The sequence below is a fragment of the Cicer arietinum genome, chromosome 8, assembly GCF_000331145.2.
Source record: "Cicer arietinum cultivar CDC Frontier isolate Library 1 chromosome 8, Cicar.CDCFrontier_v2.0, whole genome shotgun sequence".
Taxonomy (NCBI): Eukaryota; Viridiplantae; Streptophyta; class Magnoliopsida; order Fabales; family Fabaceae; genus Cicer; species Cicer arietinum.
Genome location: NC_021167.2, coordinates 26,959,690 through 26,983,704, shown reverse-complemented (window position 1 = coordinate 26,983,704; position 24,015 = coordinate 26,959,690). Strand labels below are relative to the sequence as shown.

At 30.0% G+C, this 24,015-nt stretch overlaps 3 protein-coding genes across 3 annotated transcripts; 1 reads left to right on the top strand and 2 right to left on the bottom strand.

The window, feature by feature from the left end:
• The first annotated feature begins 5,492 nt into the window (after positions 1 to 5,492).
• Positions 5,493 to 7,847, top strand: LOC101507255 (protein ASPARTIC PROTEASE IN GUARD CELL 1). The gene has a single exon (XM_004512888.4). It carries the CDS (start codon positions 5,731 to 5,733, stop codon positions 7,237 to 7,239), a length of 1,509 nt encoding a protein of 502 aa, XP_004512945.1. The 5' UTR covers positions 5,493 to 5,730; the 3' UTR covers positions 7,240 to 7,847.
• Positions 7,848 to 14,678: 6,831 nt separating this feature from the next.
• On the bottom strand, positions 14,679 to 17,995 carry LOC101506927 (small ribosomal subunit protein eS7z-like). Its single transcript, XM_004512887.4, has 6 exons — positions 17,852 to 17,995; positions 16,647 to 16,729; positions 16,473 to 16,546; positions 16,262 to 16,385; positions 15,191 to 15,373; positions 14,679 to 14,996 (listed from the first exon to the last, which is right to left on the bottom strand). The coding sequence occupies exons 2-6, from the start codon at positions 16,719 to 16,721 to the stop codon at positions 14,877 to 14,879; spliced, it is 576 nt and encodes a 191-aa protein (XP_004512944.1). The 5' UTR covers positions 16,722 to 16,729; positions 17,852 to 17,995; the 3' UTR covers positions 14,679 to 14,876.
• Positions 17,996 to 19,488: 1,493 nt separating this feature from the next.
• On the bottom strand, positions 19,489 to 23,744 carry LOC101506593 (proteasome subunit beta type-4-like). The gene is made up of 7 exons (XM_004512886.4): positions 23,587 to 23,744; positions 22,311 to 22,376; positions 22,076 to 22,152; positions 21,755 to 21,884; positions 21,174 to 21,333; positions 20,900 to 21,085; positions 19,489 to 19,807 (listed from the first exon to the last, which is right to left on the bottom strand). The coding sequence occupies exons 2-7, from the start codon at positions 22,340 to 22,342 to the stop codon at positions 19,694 to 19,696; spliced, it is 699 nt and encodes a 232-aa protein (XP_004512943.1). The 5' UTR covers positions 22,343 to 22,376; positions 23,587 to 23,744; the 3' UTR covers positions 19,489 to 19,693.
• Between the last annotated feature and the right edge of the window lie 271 nt (positions 23,745 to 24,015).

The following is a 24,015-nucleotide window of genomic DNA, read 5'->3' as shown; positions in this document are numbered from 1 at the left end:
TTACGACACACAATCACTTCTAAATTTTGTAAAAACATCTGACATTTAATGTGAGGCTCAAACCCATTACCACAAGGTTAAGAGCGTTGTAACCCACTAAAAGATTGTGGTAAGCATATCTAATGTCTTCTACTGCAAGATTGTGGTTAGCGAAATCAATGACTCCCACTGACTCTCACTAAAATATTGAGGTCAAGCAAAATCAAATTGTCGTTGAAACATTGTAATCGAGCAAAGTCAAACTCCCACATAACATCATGGTCTAACAAAAACAAATTCCTACTAAAACTCATGGTTGAGGAAAATAATTTCCCCTAAATACAAATTATTGTCGAGGAAAATAAACTTCACTCATCAAGCTTACATTTTTTATACTTGTATATAAGGAAAAACAAACCAACCACATAAAAACTCATGAATTAAAAATAGATAATACCTCAAAAATATGTTTAGAGCTCAAGATGACTAAGTAATGCAAATCAAATCTCGACTTGATATTTTAAACTATTTGCCATTATAAGTCTCATGTTTGGGGGGACGTGGACCGCCATGTAGACGACTTACTATTTCGATTTATTACCTTGAACATTTCGTCTTTAGATGTCTCATGATTGAAGTTGTGGACTGTCATAAATATGTGTTTATCTCGATCTATATTTGAATGATAGTTCTCATACTCAACCCAATTTGTTATTAACTCAGCAACACTTACTATCAACTTAATCGCGTTTCTTATAAACTCGACTATGCTTCCTATCAACTCAATCACACTTCCTATTAACTCATTGATGCTTCCTTCTAACTCGACAAAACTACTCTGAACCTTAGAGATAGCATTGACTTTATAGTGGAGTGGTTCTTGTTAAAAGATCCTTTTACCACTCTTAGTGAGGTCTCTTTAGAATTTCGTAAAAACAATATATGTGTCTCTTTCTCAAAACTTATCTAAATGTCTTTATATTTGAAATGGGGTCTTCACTTTTTCTAGAAAATAGACTTGGACCATTTGTAGTTGCGTGACATAAATACATGACTATGATATGCAATGCAGCCATCATTCATAAACAAAATGATTGTTTGTCATAAAAAAAATAAACTAAATGATTAAATGCAACGTAAACAATATCCTCAGATGTAAGCCCAAAGTCAAATATGTGCTTTTTTTTTTTTTTATAGTTTTGGTAAACTAATTATATGACAATAAATATTTATCCATATTCTTCTGAAAAATTTTCCTTGTGAAAAAAAAAATCATATACTCTAAATAGTTATACTCTTAAATCGTAAGAAATTAAAGATTAAAAAATTACACTGTCATATTCCAAAAAAAATGCAACAGTTATTCAACGATTAATCTCCTATATGGTTTCAATTATTTAACAACTTGTAATTGTATTTTACCTAAATATACAAAATATGACAAAAAGTAACTTTGCCTTTATCATTAAGAAAAAGAAAAACTTTGCCTTTATCTAAAACAAAATAATTGTGAGCAATGAATATCCGTGTGGGATTGCTCTAAGGAGCTACCAAGAGTCAAGCAACTACATTCATCCATTTTAACCTACTTTTCCAATTCAGCAAATTATCACTCACTAGTCTCTTATTAAATGTTACCACTTACCATAGAGTTTGTCCCTATTACACTTTTCAATAAGATAAAAAAAAATTATAATATTGATAATTGAAATAATTTAATATATAAAAAATATATAAATTTATATAATCAATTAAATAGATAATTAATTAATATAAACTCGCTTTTTAAATAAAATTAATTATTGTCACCATAAAATCAAACATATTCAAAGATGTTTTACGTTTGTTTATCATAATAAAAATCATTAATATATAAAAATATATAAACATATAATTAATTAAATAGATAATTAATTAATATAAACTAACTAATACAACTATTTAATTTAACTAACTAAAATATCTAATAATCTTGATGTTAACCGTAAGGATCGAACTATAAATTTTTTATATATAATTTATTTGATATCTCAATCTAAACTATTGGATCACTACTTTCAGGTGACAATTTATTTATTACATGTTATTATTTTTTATTAATATTTTTATTTATTGTTATGTCATTTATGTGATCACTCTACTAACTATTTTAATAGTAATAAGATATCTTAGACAATAAGATTTATTTTATAGTAGAGATTAGTAGATTCAACAATTCTTTTATAAAAAAAATACATAAATAGAGCTAGATATGTTGGTTGATTCACTAAGTTTAACCCTCTATACATAAATTCATAATTAAATGGATCCAATTGACTTGTCTGTGGATGATAGATAACAAGTTGTATTAAATGGATCCAATTGACTATTATTGTTGATTATTATATTGCGTCTCTCATCTATAATGGATTAGTTATAAGCAAAATAATTACAGTAACACCAAAACAAATGTTTTTTTTTAGTTTTTTCTAGGAACAACAAATGTAGCTACTATTTAAAAAAAATATAGTTACATAATCGTGGACCAATCTACAAATTGATAGATTTAAACTGTTTAAACCCACATTTTAAATAGTTGAACCTACAAGGTCTAAAAGTTAAATAAATAAAACTAATATTTAGTCTAGATGAGTTATGAATTAAATAGATCGATCATAATCGATATGATATATCAAAAATATATTTAAATATATCTTTTGCTAATTATTTTTGTTTTCAAATATATTTTTAATTAGCAATTTTAGTACTCAAATGTGTTTTACGCTAGTCAATTAATCCATTAAATTATAAACTAACATAATATATATACAAGGACGGACCCACTCACAAGGTCGTGTGGTCAATGATCTCCTCTTAATTTTGAAAAATAAATATTTTTAGTATTTAATATATTAAAAATTAACTTATATAATAAAGAAAAAAATATATATGTTATAATTTGTGTCTTCAATATGTTTTATTTTAAAAAAATAAATGTGTGACAGTTGTTACAAAAACAAACTTAAATATACAAGTGAGGCGTCGTGCAAACACTGGTGAGAGACGCCGTTCGACAGTGTTGAGCAACAAGGAGGAAAACACCGGAGAGAGCGAAAGACACTATTTTGGTGTGGGGAAGACATCGTTCGACAACGTCAAACAACAAGGAGGAAGAAGGGTTTTGGTTCAAGCAAGAGATAGGCTGGTTCACGGGTTATGGTTCACGTAGGGTTAATAATTAAAGGTTTTTTTGGGGAACTCAAGTAATCTGGGGAAATATTATTTGAAAACTTAGGTTGTAACAAAAAAAAAATTTGTTTAGCCAACATTATTTTTTAATTTTATCCCACAGTTATTTTTTGTGGTTTAATTATGGTATACATATTATTTTTTATACTAAAGTCACATATGTTGCTTTAAAATCTTCGCAAACAATAGTATTGTTTAAATCGACCACACTTTTTAATCCGTACCTTAAAAACGATATGCAACAATTTTATGTTGACACCAAAAAAATGTTTTTATATATGTTATAAACAACATTTAAAAATGTGTTGTCTATTTTTGTTTCTAGCCACATATTTTTAGCCGTTGTCAAGATAAGTGTGGTCAAAAGTTAAAAATATTGTAATGTGTATATTTTATTAGTCATTTTGGTCTTTAAATGTGTCATTTGTTAATTAATTTAATCCTCATTTGTTGTTAAAGGTAATACAAACAAGTGTCGTTAGGGTATTTGTTAATGATACAAAAATAAAAAATTTATATTAAAAAAGTTGATTTTTAAAAATAAAAAAAACATTTAAAAATGTATTTGTAATTTTGATAAATTCGAAAAATTTAACATTACATATGATAACAATTGAAAGAGATATATATTACCTCACATATTCAAAGACAAAAATTAATTATTTATCAACTAAAGTGCAAAGAATTATTAAGATCATTAGAAGTATTGCTACTCTATAAACGTCTATGTGCATGTTTAATATCACGATCAATTATCGTGATTTTTAAAAATTAAAAATTATAATTTTTACAAAATAATAATAATTCATGTGATTCTCACTGGATCCCAAACTTAGGTTAAGTGTCACATAAAAAAGTTTTACTCTGGCCCACTCAATTGAATTTCAAATGTGTAGATAATAATAAACACACCAAATTGTAAAAATTACTTTGCGTCCTTCTTTCTTAGAACAAGAAAGAGTAATAAATATGGTGCTACCTATAATTTTAACTCACTCTTACCAATTTATTTTCACATTCCTCATCAACCATTTCTTCGGTGCAAATTAAACTATTTTTTCCCTAGGGAAAACATTAATACCATAAAAAGAATGAAAAATTAATAAAGCATTTATATTTACATAACAAACTTGAACAATTTCAGTGTGACAGCATCTGAATGGATAATGACATTTGCTATTAATGATGTAACAAATAATTCTATTGTATGATAATCAAATATAATGTTGTGCACAACTCTAAATTGGTAATTTTTAAATTAACAAAATAAATTGAATTCACACTGAGATATTATAGGAGTAACCTTAATTTCATAGGGAACATCCACATTAATTTGGGTGGACTAGACTTAGATTTCTTAAATAAGATTTTGAATTCGAGTTTTATGGCCACAAAAATATAAGAAGATCATGATATTGTAGTAGCCAACCAGATTCTTAAGCTTAGTCATTACAAAATTGATAAAAACAAGTAAATAATTCGTACCAATAACATTCTTAAAAAATCACAAGGAAATGTTTGGTGAATACCATGACACTATCATAATTAAGAGTCAATTAACACTATTCATGTGATTGCTTTCATTTCATTGGATTACTTCACTTCATTGATTAACCTCTTATTTCAAATTCTTTTCAAATAAGTGAATTTGTAAATGGAGTACACATAACATAAATTTGTGGATATCACCACTTACACATTTATTTATGTGATCACTTTTTAGTGATGTTAAGTAAATTATCCATAATTTTTAGAGGCAATGTTAGTCTCACCTTTTTATGATTATTTCAAGGGATAAATGAGTTATGAAACAAAATAAAAGATAGTTAATTTAATAGTAAATTTCAATAATTTTTTCATATTAAATTTTAAAATACATGATGTTAAAAAGCTTATATCTATCTTTTTATATATGCGGTAAGATATCTTCAACCAATACCTTAAATAAACTATAGATAGAGAAATTTTATATGAAAAAAAATAAGGCTTCTAAAAAAATTAATTTGTGCAATCAATAAAATTGTAATTTTATTTTTGGCAAACACTTGTAAAATGATTTTTGTCTTTCAAAAAATTGAAAAACAATTTTTTAGGCAAAAAAAAAAATATTCCACAATAAAATTACTATTATTACTAACTTTAAGTAATTCATACATATTACCAAAATAACAATTAATACCAAAAAAAATTTCTTTAAAGTTAATTTAAATTAAACATTAAAAGTCTATCGGTAAATGTATTTAAACGATAATAATTATAGAACGAGTGACTCATTGTGTTGCACAAGTTTTAAATTTTAGTGAGATATAGACAAAGCAATCTACTAATCTTATACTTTTTGACAATTCTAAAATTAGCTTTAGCTTCATTACCATTTACCATACTCCTTTTTACTTACTTTAACACCTTCATCTACCAACCAACAAATCAAGAGATCCAATCACCTTTTCTCTCTCTTTTTTTCAAACCAATAAAGCAAGCACCCAACTCCTTACTCACTCACTCACTCACTCAACCAAAAAAATGGCTCTAAAAAAACCTCTCCCATCGTTCACCACCTTAACACTACTTTGCATCACAACACTCTCTCTCCTTGCATCTCTCACTTCTTCTCGTTTCATCACTCCATCACACACTTCTCTTCTTGATGTCTCTTCATCAATCCAACAAACCAATCAAATCCTTTCTTTTAACCCTAAAAATAACAATCTTCTAGAAGCTTCTAATTATAATAACCAACAACAAAAAACCCAATTCAACCCCATTTCAAATTCTTCATCTCCCTTCACTCTTCTCTTACACCCAAGAGAAACCCTTTTAAACGAACACCACAAAGACTATAAAAATCTCATCTTTTCACGACTCGCTCGTGACTCAGCCCGAGTCAACTCACTCAACACAAAACTCCAACTCGCTCTCAACAACATTAAAAAATCGGATCTTCACCCGACCCAAACGGAGCTCCAACAACTAGACCTATCCACCCCAGTTTCCTCCGGCACCGGTCAAGGCTCCGGCGAGTATTTCACCCGACTCGGAGTGGGTCAACCCGAAAAACCATACTACATGGTTCTCGACACAGGAAGCGACGTGAATTGGATCCAATGTAAACCTTGCTCCGATTGTTACCAACAATCCGACCCGATTTACGACCCGACAACATCCTCAACTTACGGACCGTTAACGTGCGAAGCGCAACAGTGTCAAGCGTTGGAAATAAGCGCGTGTCGTAACGGTAAATGTCTTTACCAAGTTTCTTACGGTGACGGTTCTTTTACCGTGGGTGAATTTGTAACCGAAACGGTGTCGTTTGGATCCGGGTCGGTTAATCGGGTCGCAATCGGGTGCGGGCATGATAACGAGGGTTTATTTGTTGGTGCAGCTGGTTTACTCGGGTTAGGGGGTGGGGCCCTTTCATTAACTTCACAAATCAAAGCGTCGTCGTTTTCGTATTGTTTAGTGGATCGCGACTCGGCTAAATCATCGACTCTTGAATTCAACTCGGCTCGACCGAGTGACTCAGTTACCGCGCCGATGTTAAAAAATCAGAAACTCGATACTTTTTACTACGTCCAACTCACCGGAATGAGTGTCGGCGGTGAGATGGTGAACGTACCGCCGGAGATTTTCGAGACGGATCAGTCGACGGGCGGTGGAGTAATTATCGACTCGGGAACGGCTGTGACTCGGCTCCAATCTCAGGCTTATGAATCAGTACGCGACGCGTTTAAAAGATTGACTCAGAATTTGCGTTCTGCAGAAGGTGTTGCGATTTTCGACACGTGTTATGATTTATCATCGTTGAGATCTGTGCGCGTTCCAACGGTGTCGTTTCATTTTGGGAATGATAGGGTTTGGGATTTGCCGGCAAAGAATTATTTGATTCCGGTTGATTCTGACGGAACTTTCTGTTTCGCGTTTGCGCCAACTTCTTCGTCGTTATCTATTATTGGAAATGTGCAACAACAAGGGACACGTGTCAGTTTTGATATTGCTAACTCTTTAGTGGGATTCTCACCCAACAAGTGCTAGATTTCGTGTAGTCATTTGGATATTACCTATTTAACCCCACATCTTGAATATAATAATGTTATTATTTCTCATAATTTAAGTAGTAAATGTCGGTTGGAAAAAATATATATAGTAGTTTTCTCTTCAATATAAAAGAAAATTTGTTATTACATATTAATGTATTTAGTTTAAAATTTAAATTATATATTTATTTTTGTTAATTATTTTTTTTATAATTTAGATTGCTGAGTATAGATATTATTATTATGGTTGTGGGAACTTAATTTTAGAGAAAAGGATAAAGGAAATGTGGCATGCAAAGCATTGATTGAATTGTTTGGGACTGGTGAAAGGGTACTATCCAAATAAATTGTGTGGTGTATAAATTTTATAGATAGTGGATAGCTAGACATGCAAATTAGTTCGAGACTTTGGGTCATTTTTAGTTTTAAGATTGAAGATTAGTTTAAATAAATAGTTTCATGATTTGTAGTTTGTGGTGATAATGTTGTAAAGGGTTGCATGTAGGCCACCTGGCACGTAAGACGACAATAGTAGTAGATTAAATTTCACATGGGTTATGTATTATTGGTTCTATTTTATTTTGATTAATAAAGGGGATTGATGGATATTTGTCTCTTCATTTTTTTGTATGTATTTGTATTTTACTTTTTAATTCTTTTGAAAAAAATATAAAGTATTAATAATAAAAGCAAGATGAGATTATATATTATCATCTTTCTACCACTTTATACGACCTTCTCCAATAAATAAAAGCAACAAAAAACTCAATAAAAGCTAAACAAATTCTATATTTTGATAGACTAAAGTGGTTGATTATGTTTGGTTTTGTGATTATTAATTTTGATTAAGTTTAAAATGATTAAAAACTATTTTTTATTGAATAATTCGAAAGTCTTGTTGTTTATTTTAAGAGAAATGGTCGGGTGATCGATTATTTTTTTACAGAATAAATATTGTTTAGTTATTTATATAGATATATTTTTATTTTTATTAAAAATAAAAAAATTATTTATTGTTCTTAAAATATATAAAATCCCATAGGACAATTATGAAATATATTTAAGTTTTATAAAAAAGATATTTTATATATATATATATATATATATAACAATTTTTAGTAGATTTAATATATATGTAACAAAACATAACATATCATGTGTAAAAAATACCTTAGACAACGTAGATGGCCGCACAGTATGTAGAGGATATTAGGGTTCCCAACGTATATAATTATTTGAAAGATGTAGAGGATATGAGGGTTTCCAACGTATATAATTATTTTAAAGATGTATTTTACAGCGCTTGTGAAAAAAGCGCTGTAATAGGTAGTTAAATTCAATGAAAGCGCATGTATTTTACAGCGCTTGTGAAAAAAGCGCTGTAATAAGTAGTTAAATTCAATGAAAGCGCATGTATTTTACAGCGCTTGTGAAAAAAGCGCTGTAATAAGTAGTTAAATTCAATGAAAGCGCATGTATTTTACAGCGCTTGTGAAAAAAGCGCTGTAATAAGTAGTTAAATTCAATGAAAGCGCATGTATTTTACAGCGCTTGTGAAAAAAGCGCTGTAATAAGTAGTTAAATTCAATGAAAGCGCATGTATTTTACAGCGCTTGTGAAAAAAGCGCTGTAATAAGTAGTTAAATTCAATGAAAGCGCATGTATTTTACAGCGCTTGTGAAAAAAGCGCTGTAATAAGTAGTTAAATTCAATGAAAGCGCATGTATTTTACAGCGCTTGTGAAAAAAGCGCTGTAATAAGTAGTTAAATTCAATGAAAGCGCATGTATTTTACAGCGCTTGTGAAAAAAGCGCTGTAATAAGTAGTTAAATTCAATGAAAGCGCATGTATTTTACAGCGCTTGTGAAAAAAGCGCTGTAATAAGTAGTTAAATTCAATGAAAGCGCATGTATTTTACAGCGCTTGTGAAAAAAGCGCTGTAATAAGTAGTTAAATTCAATGAAAGCGCATGTATTTTACAGCGCTTGTGAAAAAAGCGCTGTAATAAGTAGTTAAATTCAATGAAAGCGCATGTGTTTTACAGCGCTTGTGAAAAAAGCGCTGTAATAGGTAGTTAAATTTGTTTTGCAGAATTTCAAGCTTAAGTGTGATTGTATAATGTTGATTACTTGGCACTTGAATTTCTTGCTTAGAACTGAGATAATGGCCTTCTTTTTATTGGCTGGAGGTGTACGAAATAACTGTTGGTGGGGCCGTCCTTTTTTTTTTAAAAAAATATTTTTTTTATAAAAAAAATGATGCTTTGTTAAAAACTTTTTTTTTTACTTTTGATGTTTTAGCATTGAAAGCATTTCTGTCCTTTCTTTGACATTTCTTCATTGATCTTGGATGGTACATTATCTGTCTTGAGTCTTGATTGTAGCTAGAGGAGGTTGGAGAAGATTTGAGTTGAATTGCAGACTGAAACAGAGAGGATGTAAGGCTGCTGTTGATGTGCAGAAAACGGAGAATGATTAACGTTCTTTGTTTTATCAGTTTGAACGTTTTTGAGCTTCAATAATCATTCTGGAGTTCCCGTTTTGAATGTTCTGTATTTCTTTTGTTCTTGTCTTGTCATATACCCAGTTTGATCAAGTTTTCTTGACATTTGAATTTTGGAGTTCTTAAGCCGTCATGACTTTTGTCCATGTTTAAACTCTTTGATCTTTGCGATCAAATATCCTTTTTGAGTCTGGATTATTTGTACTTGTTCCTTGTCATGTACTTGTTAGATATGAATGATTTCCAGAGCAGATTCTTTGATAACGATGTAGATAAATTTTGAACAACATGTTGTGATAGATAGTTCGGTGAAGCTGAAGATCATTCTCTGTTTATGATGCAGAATGATCTTGTTGTTGTCTTTTCTTGTATTTGCTTGATTCTGCTCTTAATTAAAACCACTCAAGAACACAAGTTAAATTAACATAACATTTAGAATCATAATTAACATTCTTAATTAACCTTTGTTTATTTTCATCAAAACTTTAAAATAGAGAGTTTGTCTCAACAATTTATTTGTGATAAAAGGAGTGATAACATTCCACAAGATAATTAGCCAATAAGTCATTGCGAGAATTGTTCTCTCTAAAAATATACGAACAATGAAATCTCATTTTGGAGGTAAGATGAATACAATTTTCTCACCTATTTTGAAGTCTTCAAGGGACACGCTCAAGGTTATGGAAAGCAACAACAACTAAATTCAAATCGCATTCTAACCAAAGTTTATGCCACTCTTTATCAAAAACTATCTCAATTGCCAATATGGTGTCCATATGCTTCGCAAATAAATCATTGTTAATACCTAGAGATATTGTAAAACACCCAAGAGAAACGACACTACGATTGCCGAAAAGACCACCACAAGTGAAAGGCTTGGGACTACCTTTAGCAACTTCATCTGTATTGCACTTAATCATGTAGCAAGGATGGGGCTGTCAGATAACATGAATAATTCTCAGTGCTTTGGATAAGTGACCAATGACATAGAAGTAAAGCAACACACAAGACTCAAAGGGAAAAAATATATGCGATGAAAGCTAGAGTTTCCAAATAAAGACACATTAGAGCAGTTAGAGAAACACAAGTGTCATTAACAATGAAATCCTTAACCTTAGCCTGAAGAAATGGGTGATCCTCTAAGGGAATAGCAAACATATAAAAATTAGGGCAGGACAACCAAGAATCATTCAAAAAATCGATACTATGGCCATCATTAAACTGTTAAGAGACATTCTCTTAAATTAAAGGAAGATGAGTCTGGATACCCAGTCAGATGAAGGAGTATATATGATACTTAATTTGAGTTATTTCGAAGAGCTCTAGTACGCATCAATTTAGACCCTTGATTATTTGAAGAAATAAAATCACACGAAAGTTTCAACAGGTCAACGTTGTTGGTGGCTTTTATAGAACGCAAGCCTGAATCCCATCTTCAATAGATTGACAAACCTTTCTCCAAGCTACAGTCACAACCTTTCTCAAAAGATGTTCCCATACCAAATAAAATTTCAAGTATGATATCTAAAAAATTTATAAGAGTAACGCGCCAGAAATATAAACGAAAACCGTAGAGAAGAGACTAATTTACCTTTTTTAAAAAAAAAAAAAAAACTTAAATTAAATTAAAGAGTTATTCAAGATGTACCAAAGAAAAAAAAAATACAAGAGTTCAACTATGTGCAACAATGGCCCCATATAAGCCAAACAAGCCACCAAGACACTAACATCAATACAAAGAAAAGGAACCAAACAAAGGGATTATTCCATTAACAATTAAGTCAAATTCAAATCCTTTACCATTAGACTTAAGCTACCACCATGAATAAACGTTGATGTGTTCCATTATTTGAGTAACATTTACCACAACTTAATTAAATACACAATTATTATGCGCATCTTTCATATATATTATTCAAATACAAGTCAATAAAATAATCTCGAATGGTTTGCAACCTTTTCTTGAATAAGAGAAAAAACCTTAAATTTTAAGAATATGAGTTGATACAGAGTTGAACAACACACTTTAAACTCTCGACCAAAATAAAATACTAATCAAAATAGTTTTATTTATAAACTTTTAGTTAGAAGTTATGACAATACACATTAATCAAATATAAAATTCTTCAATATTGGTCTCACACTATGATGCCATACTATAGATTAATTTTCCTTTTAAATTTAAAAACGAATATTATAATAGCTACTCCTTCCACAATTACAATAAATGTCAAACTTGTCTATGAAATACTTAAATTTCATAGTAAAAAATGAATATTTACCTATTTTTATATACTTATTCAATACTTCATTTCCGCTCTATCTTTATCTTATCACATTATTTATATATCATATTTCTCACACTTTATTTCTTTCTCTCTCAAATTGTAAAAGTTGTGTATGAGTGTACACCCATAACTTTTTCTTGCAAAACTGACATATTAGTTTGAACAATGTTTATTCCTTTTTTAGTAACTACTATAAATAAAAAAGTAACCTCAAATTTTGATGCAAAAGTTAATCACTTTTGATTCGTTAATACTTCTAATATATCCTTATTTTAATTAAAAAAAACATTTAACATCAGCATTTAAGTGTTTAATATTTAAAAGAATAATTTAATTAATTTAAATTATATTTTATATAAAATCTAAAAAACTAATTAAATAATTATACTTAATTAATTTTCTTAACTATTTTTACTTATAATAACGATCGGATTGAGTAATTTCAATAAGTTATTTACTTATTTATCATCAATTTTTTTGAAGACAAGGGAAACTTTTTCCCAAAAGGTACTAGAGCTATGGGTTAGGAACTCTTGTGTTGAATGAATGTTGATAGGGGGGCCCAACAATAAAGAGTGTGGTGTGCATGCATCTAATAACCGTGAATGTAGGCAAAATAATGCATTCATTCACGGATGGAAGTAAATAATGTTGACTATAGTTTGGTATGTTAGATTAGATATCAAGTGCTCTTAAATTTATCTTCTTGGTGTTTTCAATAGCTGGAAGCCACTCCCAATCCCATTAACAATTCCCCATTTCAAGAAAATAAAAAATATTATTCACTCTATCTTACAATATTCATAAAAATATTTATTCTAAAATAAACAATCTTTAAAAATTTCAGTTTAATATCAATTATTATTTTTAAATTATAGTCTCTTATTGATAGTATTTACATTATTTTTAAGTTAATATCTTTTAATTTGTATTTACAATAACAATGAATATATGAGTCTGTTTATATTGATTTATTTGAATTTATTTACTAACATAAATACTTAAGAGTCTGTTAGTGAGAATTTAGGTAAAAAAGTTATGTTTCATCCATAAGATGTGTTTAACTAATTTTATAAGTTATGTAATCAAAACAACTTAGAACTTGTATATTAACAGTTTGATTTTATTTTATAGTATGTTACAAAAATAGCATATACATAGATGCTTATATTTACTATTGTTTATTAAATAAATTGTTTATCCAAATATGATCACCCTTCATTTTAAAATATTTTTCACCCTTCATTTCAAAATATTTTTCGTATTCGATTATTTTACACAGATTTGATGTATATAATATCAAATAGATGTTACAATTAAAAAAAAAATATTGTTAGAAGATTAAAAGTGACACGCATAAATAATTTTTGCAATTGTAACTGTTGTTTTTATGTATTGTTTTTACTAGCATCTTGCGCTCAAAATAAGTTATTCATTGTGAAACTTGAGGAAGTATGTTCCAAATTCATTTGCTGCTAAAGAAAATTAACTCTAATCCATAAAGAAAAAATGTTTAAATATAATTTTTATTCTTATAAATATATCAAGTAATATAATTTTCAGTTTTTATTATTTTATTTTAGTTCTTACAATATTTATTTATGTTAACTACACAACGCATAAAATGAATAGAGTAGATTCCTTTTTTATGAATATTACACATTCTATAATAAGTCCTTTTAATGAGTAACAATTAATTTTAATTCTATATTACTTGATTTTAAGGTGTCGTCAAACTTCTAATCAATTCACATAGCTTTTTTTTATATCAAAAAAATAAAAAGAGAAGTCCAACACAAAAACTTCTTAGAAAATCACTTATTTTAATACTACTTTCATCCAAACACACTTATCAATAAAATGTTAATGGGATTCAATACATTAACAGTAAAAATGAGTGTGTTACGCTCCCTCATCAATTAGAACAAAGCAATTTGAGATTTTTTTTATATGAATTGGATATTATACCTCAAATTAGGTAGGACTGTTATAAAAAACATAGTTCCTCTTAAGATATGTAACACCTTTACATTTTTAAGATTAATTTTGAGAATTTGAATCACACGTGATATCTCTATAGTCATTTTTTATTTTTCTTTATATTAAGTAAAATATCGAGCAAACAACCTTCATGTCTTTTTAATGTTCAAGCAAGCCTTATTAATAAATACCGGATTAATGAATTTGTACGAATTTAATCAAAGTAATATGATAAATGGGAAGAACGAAGAAGCAGGTAACGTGAACGAAGAAGAAGGGATCGTGAACGAGGAAGAATGGGAAAGTGAAATTAGGATTAGTGAAATCTGAAGTATGGAATACCAAAAATACCCCCAAAATGTTTTAAATTGGAAGGGTAATATTGGTTTTTCTTGAAGAAAAAAATCACATTTTTTGGGCTTTGGGAACACACGACCTGCAAACGTGCCCGGATCACCCACGATCGTCCTTCTCCCCGCACCGTGCTGCCGTGGCCAGACCCTTCGCCGCCACACTCCAACGCAATCGCGCCAGGACCTGCCGCGATTGACTACCTAGCGAGAGACCATGAAAAGTATATAATCTAATAATATCAGCATTGTCAGTCAAACTAGGTCTTCCGTACTGCTTCCATTCTAGTTCTAGATCGAGCAAGACACTTACAAAATTTAGAGATAAGTGAGTAATTTGAATTCTATAATAAATATTACATCAGCCTACATTGATAAAATAGGCCAGTTTTTTAAAATACATCACCATAGGAAATACAGAATCAAAGGGAACTTGAACAAAATTTTAACTAGGAAGGAGCATTCACCCTATGCTATTCATGACAAAAGAAATTCAAAAGTGAGAAAAATAGAACCTAAGCCTCTGTAACAGGGTACTCAAACACAACATCTTTGCCTGAAAGTTTCTTGTAAACAGCGGCAAAACTCTCCAACTTGTACTCGGTATTGTTTCTCTCCTTCGGGTCCAAATACACCTATATATCGAGACAAGCACAATAATTCAGTAAAAAATAAATCAGAATGATTTCTAAAGCACACAAATTCAACCACAAATGTTTCTTTTGCAATATCATGCATGCTCAATCAAGATATTTTATTTGAATCTTTGGTTGATTGAACACAACAGGAGTAACTTCTACAAGTGCTTTGGCTGTTACTATAGTTTTACCTTCATGATCTTGGTTCCATCAGTTCGGTATCTAGTACGCTTCCCAACAATCTCGGCAGGTAATACAATATCCTCCAGCATTGCCTCATGGACAGCAGTGAGTGTACGGGTGCGGGGGCGCTGAGCAGCAGATCCTTTCTTTGGTGGCCTCAATGTTCTTCGAGTGGCAATCAAGATTACATCCTACAAGTTAAAGGATCATTAGTATGCTGCACAATATTATGAGGAATCACGCACAAACCTTTCAAAACACAATTTTCAAGGATAATGTTATGGTATCATCACATTAAGAACACTAAAGCACAAGTACTTTCATCACATAGAACTGCTCAATGTAAAGATCAATTAAAGCAAACATAAAAATCAAGGAGATTGCAAGAGATGAAATAGAATAGAAAGTTCTTCCAAACATGGTTATCAGTATCTTACTATGCATGTGAGTTGTATCTTGATTCAATTTGGACATGGCTTCCATCTTGAATCTTGATTCATTCTAATGAATAAAACACCTAAACTTAGTGCAGCAAACACTTTTTTTTGTTGACTTTGTATAAGCAACCATTTTTCTGTCAGTTTGATATATGACTTATGAAACATGAATTATTTTAAGGTTGATATAGGACATAGCAGCTTATAATTTTGTTATTGTCACTTATTTTTTACTTCATAATGACAAATTTTTATAGACAATGCATCTTACATTTTATAATATGATTTGATTCACGATTCAAAAAAAAGGTCCAATTCGCAATTTGAATTCAATAACCACAGATCAATATACTGTGGAGCAGTTGACAAAGAAATTGTCACCAAAAGCTGTCAGTAGACAGATTTTTGATAAAAGATGTTAAAGATAAAAAGAATAATCAGCAATTTAATCGGCGTTGTTAAATAGCGGCGCTATAGCATTACAGAACTCGAACAAGTCGCTATTGTTCCACGATTCACTATTTAGTGCAAAATGTTGTCAAATAGCAGCGCTATTGCATAGCGGAATTTGAACCAACCGCTATCGACAACATGGAATTAAATCAATATGTACAAAACAAAGGTATACAAGACTTTGCTTACCTTTCCACTAAATTTCTTCTCAAGCTCCCTTACAAGCCTGGCATGAATTTTGTTGAAACCTTTCCACAACCGGAAAGGAGTAAATGCAACCACAGCCTTGCGGTTGGCAGAAACATCGATTTGACTGTAGATGATGAAAAACGCTAAATATGAGACAAGGACAGAACACATTTATGTATCTTCACACAAACAATAAAGAACACATCCTTACACTGCTGCATTTATGTATAAATCTTTCAGCTCACTTTTTAGCTCATTGTTGGTATTCTCAAGATCAAACAAAGCCTGCAACAACAAATTTCAAACAATTTTTTTTTATATTTTGAAATTCAAACTAATCAGCAACCACAGCAACAGCAATAGTATGTAATAATCAATACATAACCTGTGCAACTGTTTCCTCAAATTCAGTTGGCTCAGCACCCTTATCTTTGCTAATTTTCTTCCTAGATGTGTACATCTTCGCAACTGATTATGGCAAAGAAGAAAATTCAACAAAGGCTTTCGTATAAGTTTTATAAACTTTCAATATGCAAACATCCAACAACAAACAAGACTTAAACAGCAAGTTTATCACAAATACCACACTGATATTAAGAGTCTGTTTGTTACACAGCTTTTTTTTTAAAAAAAAAATAACCACTTTTAAGAGTTCTCGTCTGTTTGTGAAACCGTTTGAAAAATTTCAGAGTCTGAAAATAATCTAAAAATTGTTTCAAATGAAACCCTGTTTTGATTAGCTTCTCATAAAAATAATTTTTTTATAGTTAATTATCTTTAAAAAAATGATTTTCATTATGGTAAACAAACATAAAACAACTTAGTGTATGTTTGGTTTTGTGGTGACAATAATTGATTTTACTTAAAGAGTGAGTTAATGTAAAGTGGTTTTTGATTAGATACGTTAGCTTAAAAGTAAGTTGAACAATGAATTTCAGTGTAGAATCCATGTTAGACTCAAAAAGCTACAAATCATAGCTTCAAGTTAGAGCCAATTTTGGAGACAAAATCAATTCTACTCAAGAGCAACCAAACATGTTAAAATCAATTCTATACCTCCAGAATCAATTATAGGTGCTCCAAACAAGGAACCAAACATATACTTCTTCTCTTTTAAAAGATCTCTAATAAATAATCTATAAATGATGGATTGCCAAAATCACTTTTTTAATAATATTTATAAAACAGACCCTAAAAGAATGAAGAAACAAGTTCATCTTCCATCACATTCACCAATAAACTACCCAGATTAAAGGCATGAAAATGTCACCTATTTGCATAATTGTCAACATAACAAACAATACAACAAATTCACAATCTACACTTCTTAACAGAAAAAAAATACAATCAAATCACTAACTCATGAATAAAACAATGCTTCAACTTTAAAAGAGTAAAAAAAAACAGAATAACAACACCTTACAGTTAACACATAATATTCAAGTCATTCATATCAGTTAACATATTAACAAAATCAAGTAATTAAGTATAACCATCACTGCAAAAAAACAAAAACAAAAATTGATATATAAAAATAAAAAATAAAAATGAACTTTGATTCGAAATTAACATTGATATTGAGAATTGTACCTCACAAGATGCAAACAAGTGAAGAAGACCTTCCTCTCACTGTGTAGGCAGTAAAACCGAAACCCTAGAGGCGGAGCCGTGGAAGAGAATTTGGTTTATATAAACGAACGACTAAGATGGGCTATTTTCTATCTATGAATCCTCGCCGTTCGATTAGCTACCCTTCATTATATCTTTTTCCTTTTTCATGTAAGTTTTTGTATTCATATTTTAGTTTTTTTTTATTTTATTATATTTTATTTTTATCAATTCACGAAATTGATTTATTTATTTTAAAATTGATAATTTTAATTTTTTTTATTGTGATTTTTAACTAGAAAATAACGCTGTGACATATGTATAACAATTATCACTTATAAAATCGCAATAAAACGATTTAAAATTTGAATTTTTTTATTTTTGTAATTTAATTAATAACATATGAATAATTAATACATTTAAATAGTTCTATAACTTAAAAGCATATACCATGTCATTCTTTAGTTTAAAAATATAAAAGAGAGGCCAAAATTGTTGACTTTTAATTAAGAGATCAATTTTGTAAATTGATGAAAATAAATTACCATTAAACATTATTTTTTTCATTTAAGGTGTATGTATGAGTGAGAGTTTTTGGAGATAATGAGAGCATTTATTTATTTTGAAACTAAATAATTATAAAATGTTTTTAAGAATAATTGAAGAGTAAAGTGAGATTGAAATACTATATCATTATAAATTGTGTTAGTGTTTAATTTTTTTTTAAATCTTAAATATATATATATATATATATATATATATATAATATAAATTTAATCCTCTAAAATTCTCCTTTCATGTTTATAGATTTTAGATAATTAAATAAATTTAAAAAAAATTATAATCACATAACACTTCAATCATTTTTTAAAAAATTTATAATTTGTTTAATTTTAAAAAATAAACAAGTGAACACCTCCCCTCCAAACAAATCCTTAAGTTCTGGAATGTAAATGTTGTAAAAAAACGTTTAAAGATGTATATAAATTTTGAATTGCATAACCATAAAATACAATATTATTTTGAAATTAACTCATGTCACGTTTCTGACCGATCATGAGCCTAAGTATCGTAGTTTCTTTGATATAGATATTTGTACTAGATGTCTTTAAAGAGTTGTGTTTCAAAAAATAATAATGTAATATTGAGATTAATTTTTATACATTTGATAAAATAATTTTTTTTAACACATACATTCAATCAAATTAAATATAGTATAATATCAATTTATTACGTTAATTCATAAAACATTTCTACAAATATTTGTACAGTACAAAGTAATTGAATGTTCACGTAAAAAGGTTTTACTGCAATTGAGCATACAAATTAAATCTAACAATAATGAGTTATTTTGGTTGTTCATCCATACTATCATCGATTTGGATTCCATGTGGTTAATATGTGATACGTTTATTGACTTAGTAGTTTGATTTTAAATCAATGAAAAAGATTATTACTAGAAAAGATGATTCAAAGATGGTTTACATAGGCTAAGAAGTATTTAAAACTTTAAGTCATTATGTCTTAAGCCAAATCTCATGACTAGTTTCAATCATATGCATCATTGACTTCAATGTAAAAAATTCAAGAAAAAGGGTTAATGACCATGATGAATATCATTGAGAGAAAGCTGAAAATAGAAATAGAAATAGAAATTATAATCATAGATCAATTCAAACTAACATGAAGAATTTAAGAAATAAACACCAAAGTGAGTCTCATTTAGCTTCAGTAGCCTAACTCATTTCATATCCATTCAACACATGGAATCATTCTGTTGGAATCCATTTAAAATTCGGTATCATTTCATTCGCAACGAGCAAGCTACCATGAACCTTCGGCACCAACCGTAGGATTCTTGAAGGCCGAGAACTCCCAGTATGTTTTCAAAGAGAATGGCGGGAAAACAGTAGCACCTTCTTCGGTAATTTTAGATATCTGTAACAAATTCAACATTATAAATGCACTAAATATCACAATGCAATAGATAAACCATGCAGTTTAGCTGCAATATTATATTAAGAATAAGCATCCAACAACTAAAGAAGGAAGCAAAGTAATTGTACTGTTTGGATAAACAGCTTAATTAAGTGCTGATAGCATAAACACTTATCATATAACTATAAAATGCTTATGTATATACTATTTTTGTAACATTAATTAAAATAAAGTCAAATTGTTTTCATTATAAAGTATAAGTAGTTTTCATAAATTATCCTAGAGAGCTTGTAAAAATAAGCTAAAAACGACTATGAACATGTCATAATCTCTTTCCATAAACTCTTTCAAACATTCTCACAAGTGTCTATGACAGTAAATAAGCTCATTTAAAACCAATCTAAACAAACTTAGATCTGAGCTCTCATTCAGTCCTCCTGATACACTCCTGGTAGAAAGATGCAATGGACTAGGTTCACATTTAACCCGACATAACATATTCAACAAATATAATTTAACACTTCAGCAACAGAATATAAAATTCTCAACTGATTGTCATATTGACCACCAACACTATACAGAATGGATGCAGCAGTGTTATCATTTGCGGATTGCGGAGAATGACAGTTTGTTCAAATTCCGTTAATAGTGTCGCTATTTGACAACACTTTGTATTGAGTAGCTTATTGCAAAATAATAGTGATTTGTTCAAATTCCTCTATTATAGCTCTATAGCACCACTACAGCCGCAATTTGACAACTTTGGGATGCACGAAACTAAATTGAAACTTTTTTTAGGGGTGCTGAACAAGATGAGGTACCTAAACAAGATCTGAATATAAAGAACTACTTGGTAGTAGTATACAAGCAAGCTACCATCATCTAGGTGTTATTACCTTCAACAATAACTAGCCATTCACCAATTTTGAGGCCACTTAACTAGGCCATAGGCAAATTTTATAAATATTATGCAAGTGTAATTGAAGTTGCACATCTAACTATGCATAGCACACACATGCATTTTTCAAGTAACCTGACACTTGTAAACGGGGAGAGGGAGGAAGAGAGTAAGAAAATGAAACAGGACAAAACCTGAATCTTGTTGACGGCAGACCTATCACGGTATAATAGCACACGCATGCATTTTTCAAGTAACCTGACACCTTCTTCAAATGTCAAGTTTTCATTCCACTCATCACGGAGAATTGGCCTAGCAAGATGATTTCCAAGCCCGGTTGCCACATGGTTGTCTTCGTAATTAATACCAATCATGTTAACCTGGATAAGATACACAAATGTAACAATCAAAAATCATGCAGGTACCTCAAATGTTAGATTGAATAAGAAGACAAAGTAAGGCATATACCGTGCCAAGATACTTCTGCCCCTTTTTAACACCACCAAGAACAAGCGAGTTCCACAATGGATTGAACTTGTTGCGCCTATTGTACATCACCCGAGTTAGATAGTTGAGCACCTCCTTAGGTCCCAAAGAATTCCCATCATCCCACATGTTGTCATTAAGGCTGCGGCAGTCAAAAGCAACAATTATATGGGAATGTTGAAGTTGTATTATTAAAGTCAAGGGTAAAATAAACAGATGGAGACTTCTACGCAGTGTTGTTAATTGCAGAAAATAGCAATATGTTCGAATTCCACTAAGCAACAGTACTACAGTGCCACTATAGCTGCTATTTGACAAAAAATGTACTAATATAGTATTGAGGAACAATAGCAATTCGTTTAGATTTCGCTACGCTATAGCCACTTTTTAACAACACTGCTTCTACAGTGTTTGAAATGAAGTAGATAAATCAGCCAAACAAATAAAGTGAAGGTGATGCAGACCATTTAACTAATAATAACACCCTTGTGTGCTTCACTTATTTGAAATAATCAGTGCATATATTTAGTGAAATTTACTATTTAATTTAAAAAATTACTCACATAAGCTCATCAAGGTAGCGCATAATCTCCTGAAAGTCGCTTATTTCCCCACTAGCGCCAAGAAGGGAGTGCTTTCCAATAGGCTTCAAACGCTCAACACTCTTGTATCGCAACGTAGATCCATATGAACCTACCATTAGTTCATACTATCGATCAATCACCATTGATATTACAAACAGTGTGAGACAAATACTTAAACACTTCAATGAACTTTATAGGAGATTACTTGTTAGCAATTAACATACTAATGTTGACTGTTTAAAAAACAAACAAAGACAAAGCTATGGTGTTAATAAGAATTGATGGAATTTTGCATCTAACCTCCCATATCAGCAGCCATAAGAATCCCATCTTTGTATTTGATAGCAACGACGGAGGAGCCAGTAACATATGGGTACCTAATGATGCAAAATCAAATTTTAGGGCACAAAAGAAGAGCAACAACGTATACATTTAAGAATAAAATCAAATTTTTCGGCATACAAACCCTAAACTTGAATCAAAAGAGCATTGATGAATGAATATGGAGGAAGATAGAGAAAGCACGAATACATACAGAGTTCTCTGGCTTTCATCTACAGAGTCCATTGCAATGAAGAAAGATCCACTTTACTATAGATACCTAAGGATGCGAAATCAAAATTTAGAGCACAGAAAACGAGCAACGACGTATGAAATTAAGCTACGATGTCAATCGTGCTGCTGTAGCGCAGAATCGCAGTGCAAAGTGGAACTCGACTGCAACACAATTGTAAATTGCGGTCTGCAACCACAATTGCAGCCGCAATATTGCAGATTTTGAAGGCTACACAACGGCATTGCAGACACAATTTAGGCCACATTTGTCTGCATTTTACCACAATATAAAAGTTTGCAGTGTACTCGCAACAACGACCGCAACCGCAATTTAAAACCATGGTTTGATGCATTGCCCTTTAAAGAGGCGGTTATTGAGGCTGCGAATCATGCTGAAATCGCATCCAAGAAAATACTTAAAAAAGGAAAAGCTGGCCAACAGATTTGAAGTTTACACTTTACAGAATCACTTACCAATTCTTAAAATTCAAATAAAATTTAGAAAGTTCAATGATAAGCTAGTCCTATTTGAACAACATATCATGAGAATAAAGACAATCACTAACCTGTGAAATAAAAGAATGTTTTAACAGAGAAAAAATAAAATAAACAGAATAACAACATATATAGTTAACACATAACATGACAAGACTATGCGTGTTTAACGGTGGCTAAAATTGATTTTAGTTAAAAGTGAGTTGAATGTATAATAATTTATGTTTGGATATATTTAGGTAAAAGTGAGTTGAACAGAAAAATTTAGTGTAAAAATCACGTATAGACTCAAAAGTTACAAATTTTAGCTTCGAGATAGAATCAATTCTGAAGCCAAAATCAATTATACTCAATTACACCCAAACATGACAAAATCAATTATAGCCCTCTAGAAATACCCCTCTAGAATTGATTTTGACTCCTCCCAAATTGAAACCAAGCATGCACTAAGATTCGAGTCATTCTTGTCAGGTTACATATCAATGAAACCAAGTAATTGGACATAACCATCACTGCAAAAAAATAATTGACAAAAATACAACAACAAAAAAAATCTTTTTTTTCTAACCCCAACAAAAGCAAACTGAAACAAAATAAAACAAAATTCATTGATCGAACTTCAATCGAATCCCTTCCAAAAAGAAAACAAATAAATAAAAGAGAAACTAAAAAAGATAACTTTGATTCCAATATAAAATTGATTTGGATGGGAAATCGGATAGTGCATGAAATTCTAAATGGGTGTTGGAATCCAAAGTCACCTGAAGAAGATGCAATCTGAGATATGAGCTACTATTTTGTGCCGGAGTAAAACCCTAGACCCCAAATTGAAATTGGTTTGTAAAAGACTTCACCACCGTTCTGATTAGCTATGCTTGATTAAAAGTTTACGTTTTGAGCAAGACAAACTAAATCAATGAAATAAACAATTTAATTCTTAAATTTGTGACAAATACTTATATTTAATATTTTATTTTTGTATGTGAACTTTTTTACTATTATATCTACTGTATTGATCTAACATAAATTCAAAGTCATAAATAAAATAAAAAAGATAAATATATTAATAAACTCACATATTTATATTTAATAATATAAAACGATAAAATATTCATAAATTTAATAAAATTAAAGAATTTAGAATATCATATCTTTTAATTAGTAATATTTTTTCATGTTAACAAGCTCAC

Bases quoted from the DNA above. Each gene is read 5' to 3' on its own strand.
- LOC101507255 (XM_004512888.4), top strand. From the start codon at position 5,731: ATGGCTCTAAAAAAACCTCTCCCATCGTTCACCACCTTAACACTACTT.
- LOC101506927 (XM_004512887.4), bottom strand. From the start codon at position 16,721: ATGTACACATCTAGGAAGAAAATTAGCAAAGATAAGGGTGCTGAGCCA. The intron at 16,386-16,472 runs GTAAGGATGTGT...CATCATCTACAG, and splicing joins TTATACATAAATGCAGCAGT to TCAAATCGATGTTTCTGCCA. The intron at 15,374-16,261 runs GTAAGCAAAGTC...TTTAACTTGTAG, and splicing joins AGAAGAAATTTAGTGGAAAG to GATGTAATCTTGATTGCCAC.
- LOC101506593 (XM_004512886.4), bottom strand. From the start codon at position 22,342: ATGGACTCTGTAGATGAAAGCCAGAGAACTCT. The intron at 21,885-22,075 runs GTTAGATGCAAA...AACTAATGGTAG, and splicing joins TATGGCTGCTGATATGGGAG to GTTCATATGGATCTACGTTG. The intron at 21,334-21,754 runs GTGAGTAATTTT...TGACTGCCGCAG, and splicing joins CGCTACCTTGATGAGCTTAT to CCTTAATGACAACATGTGGG.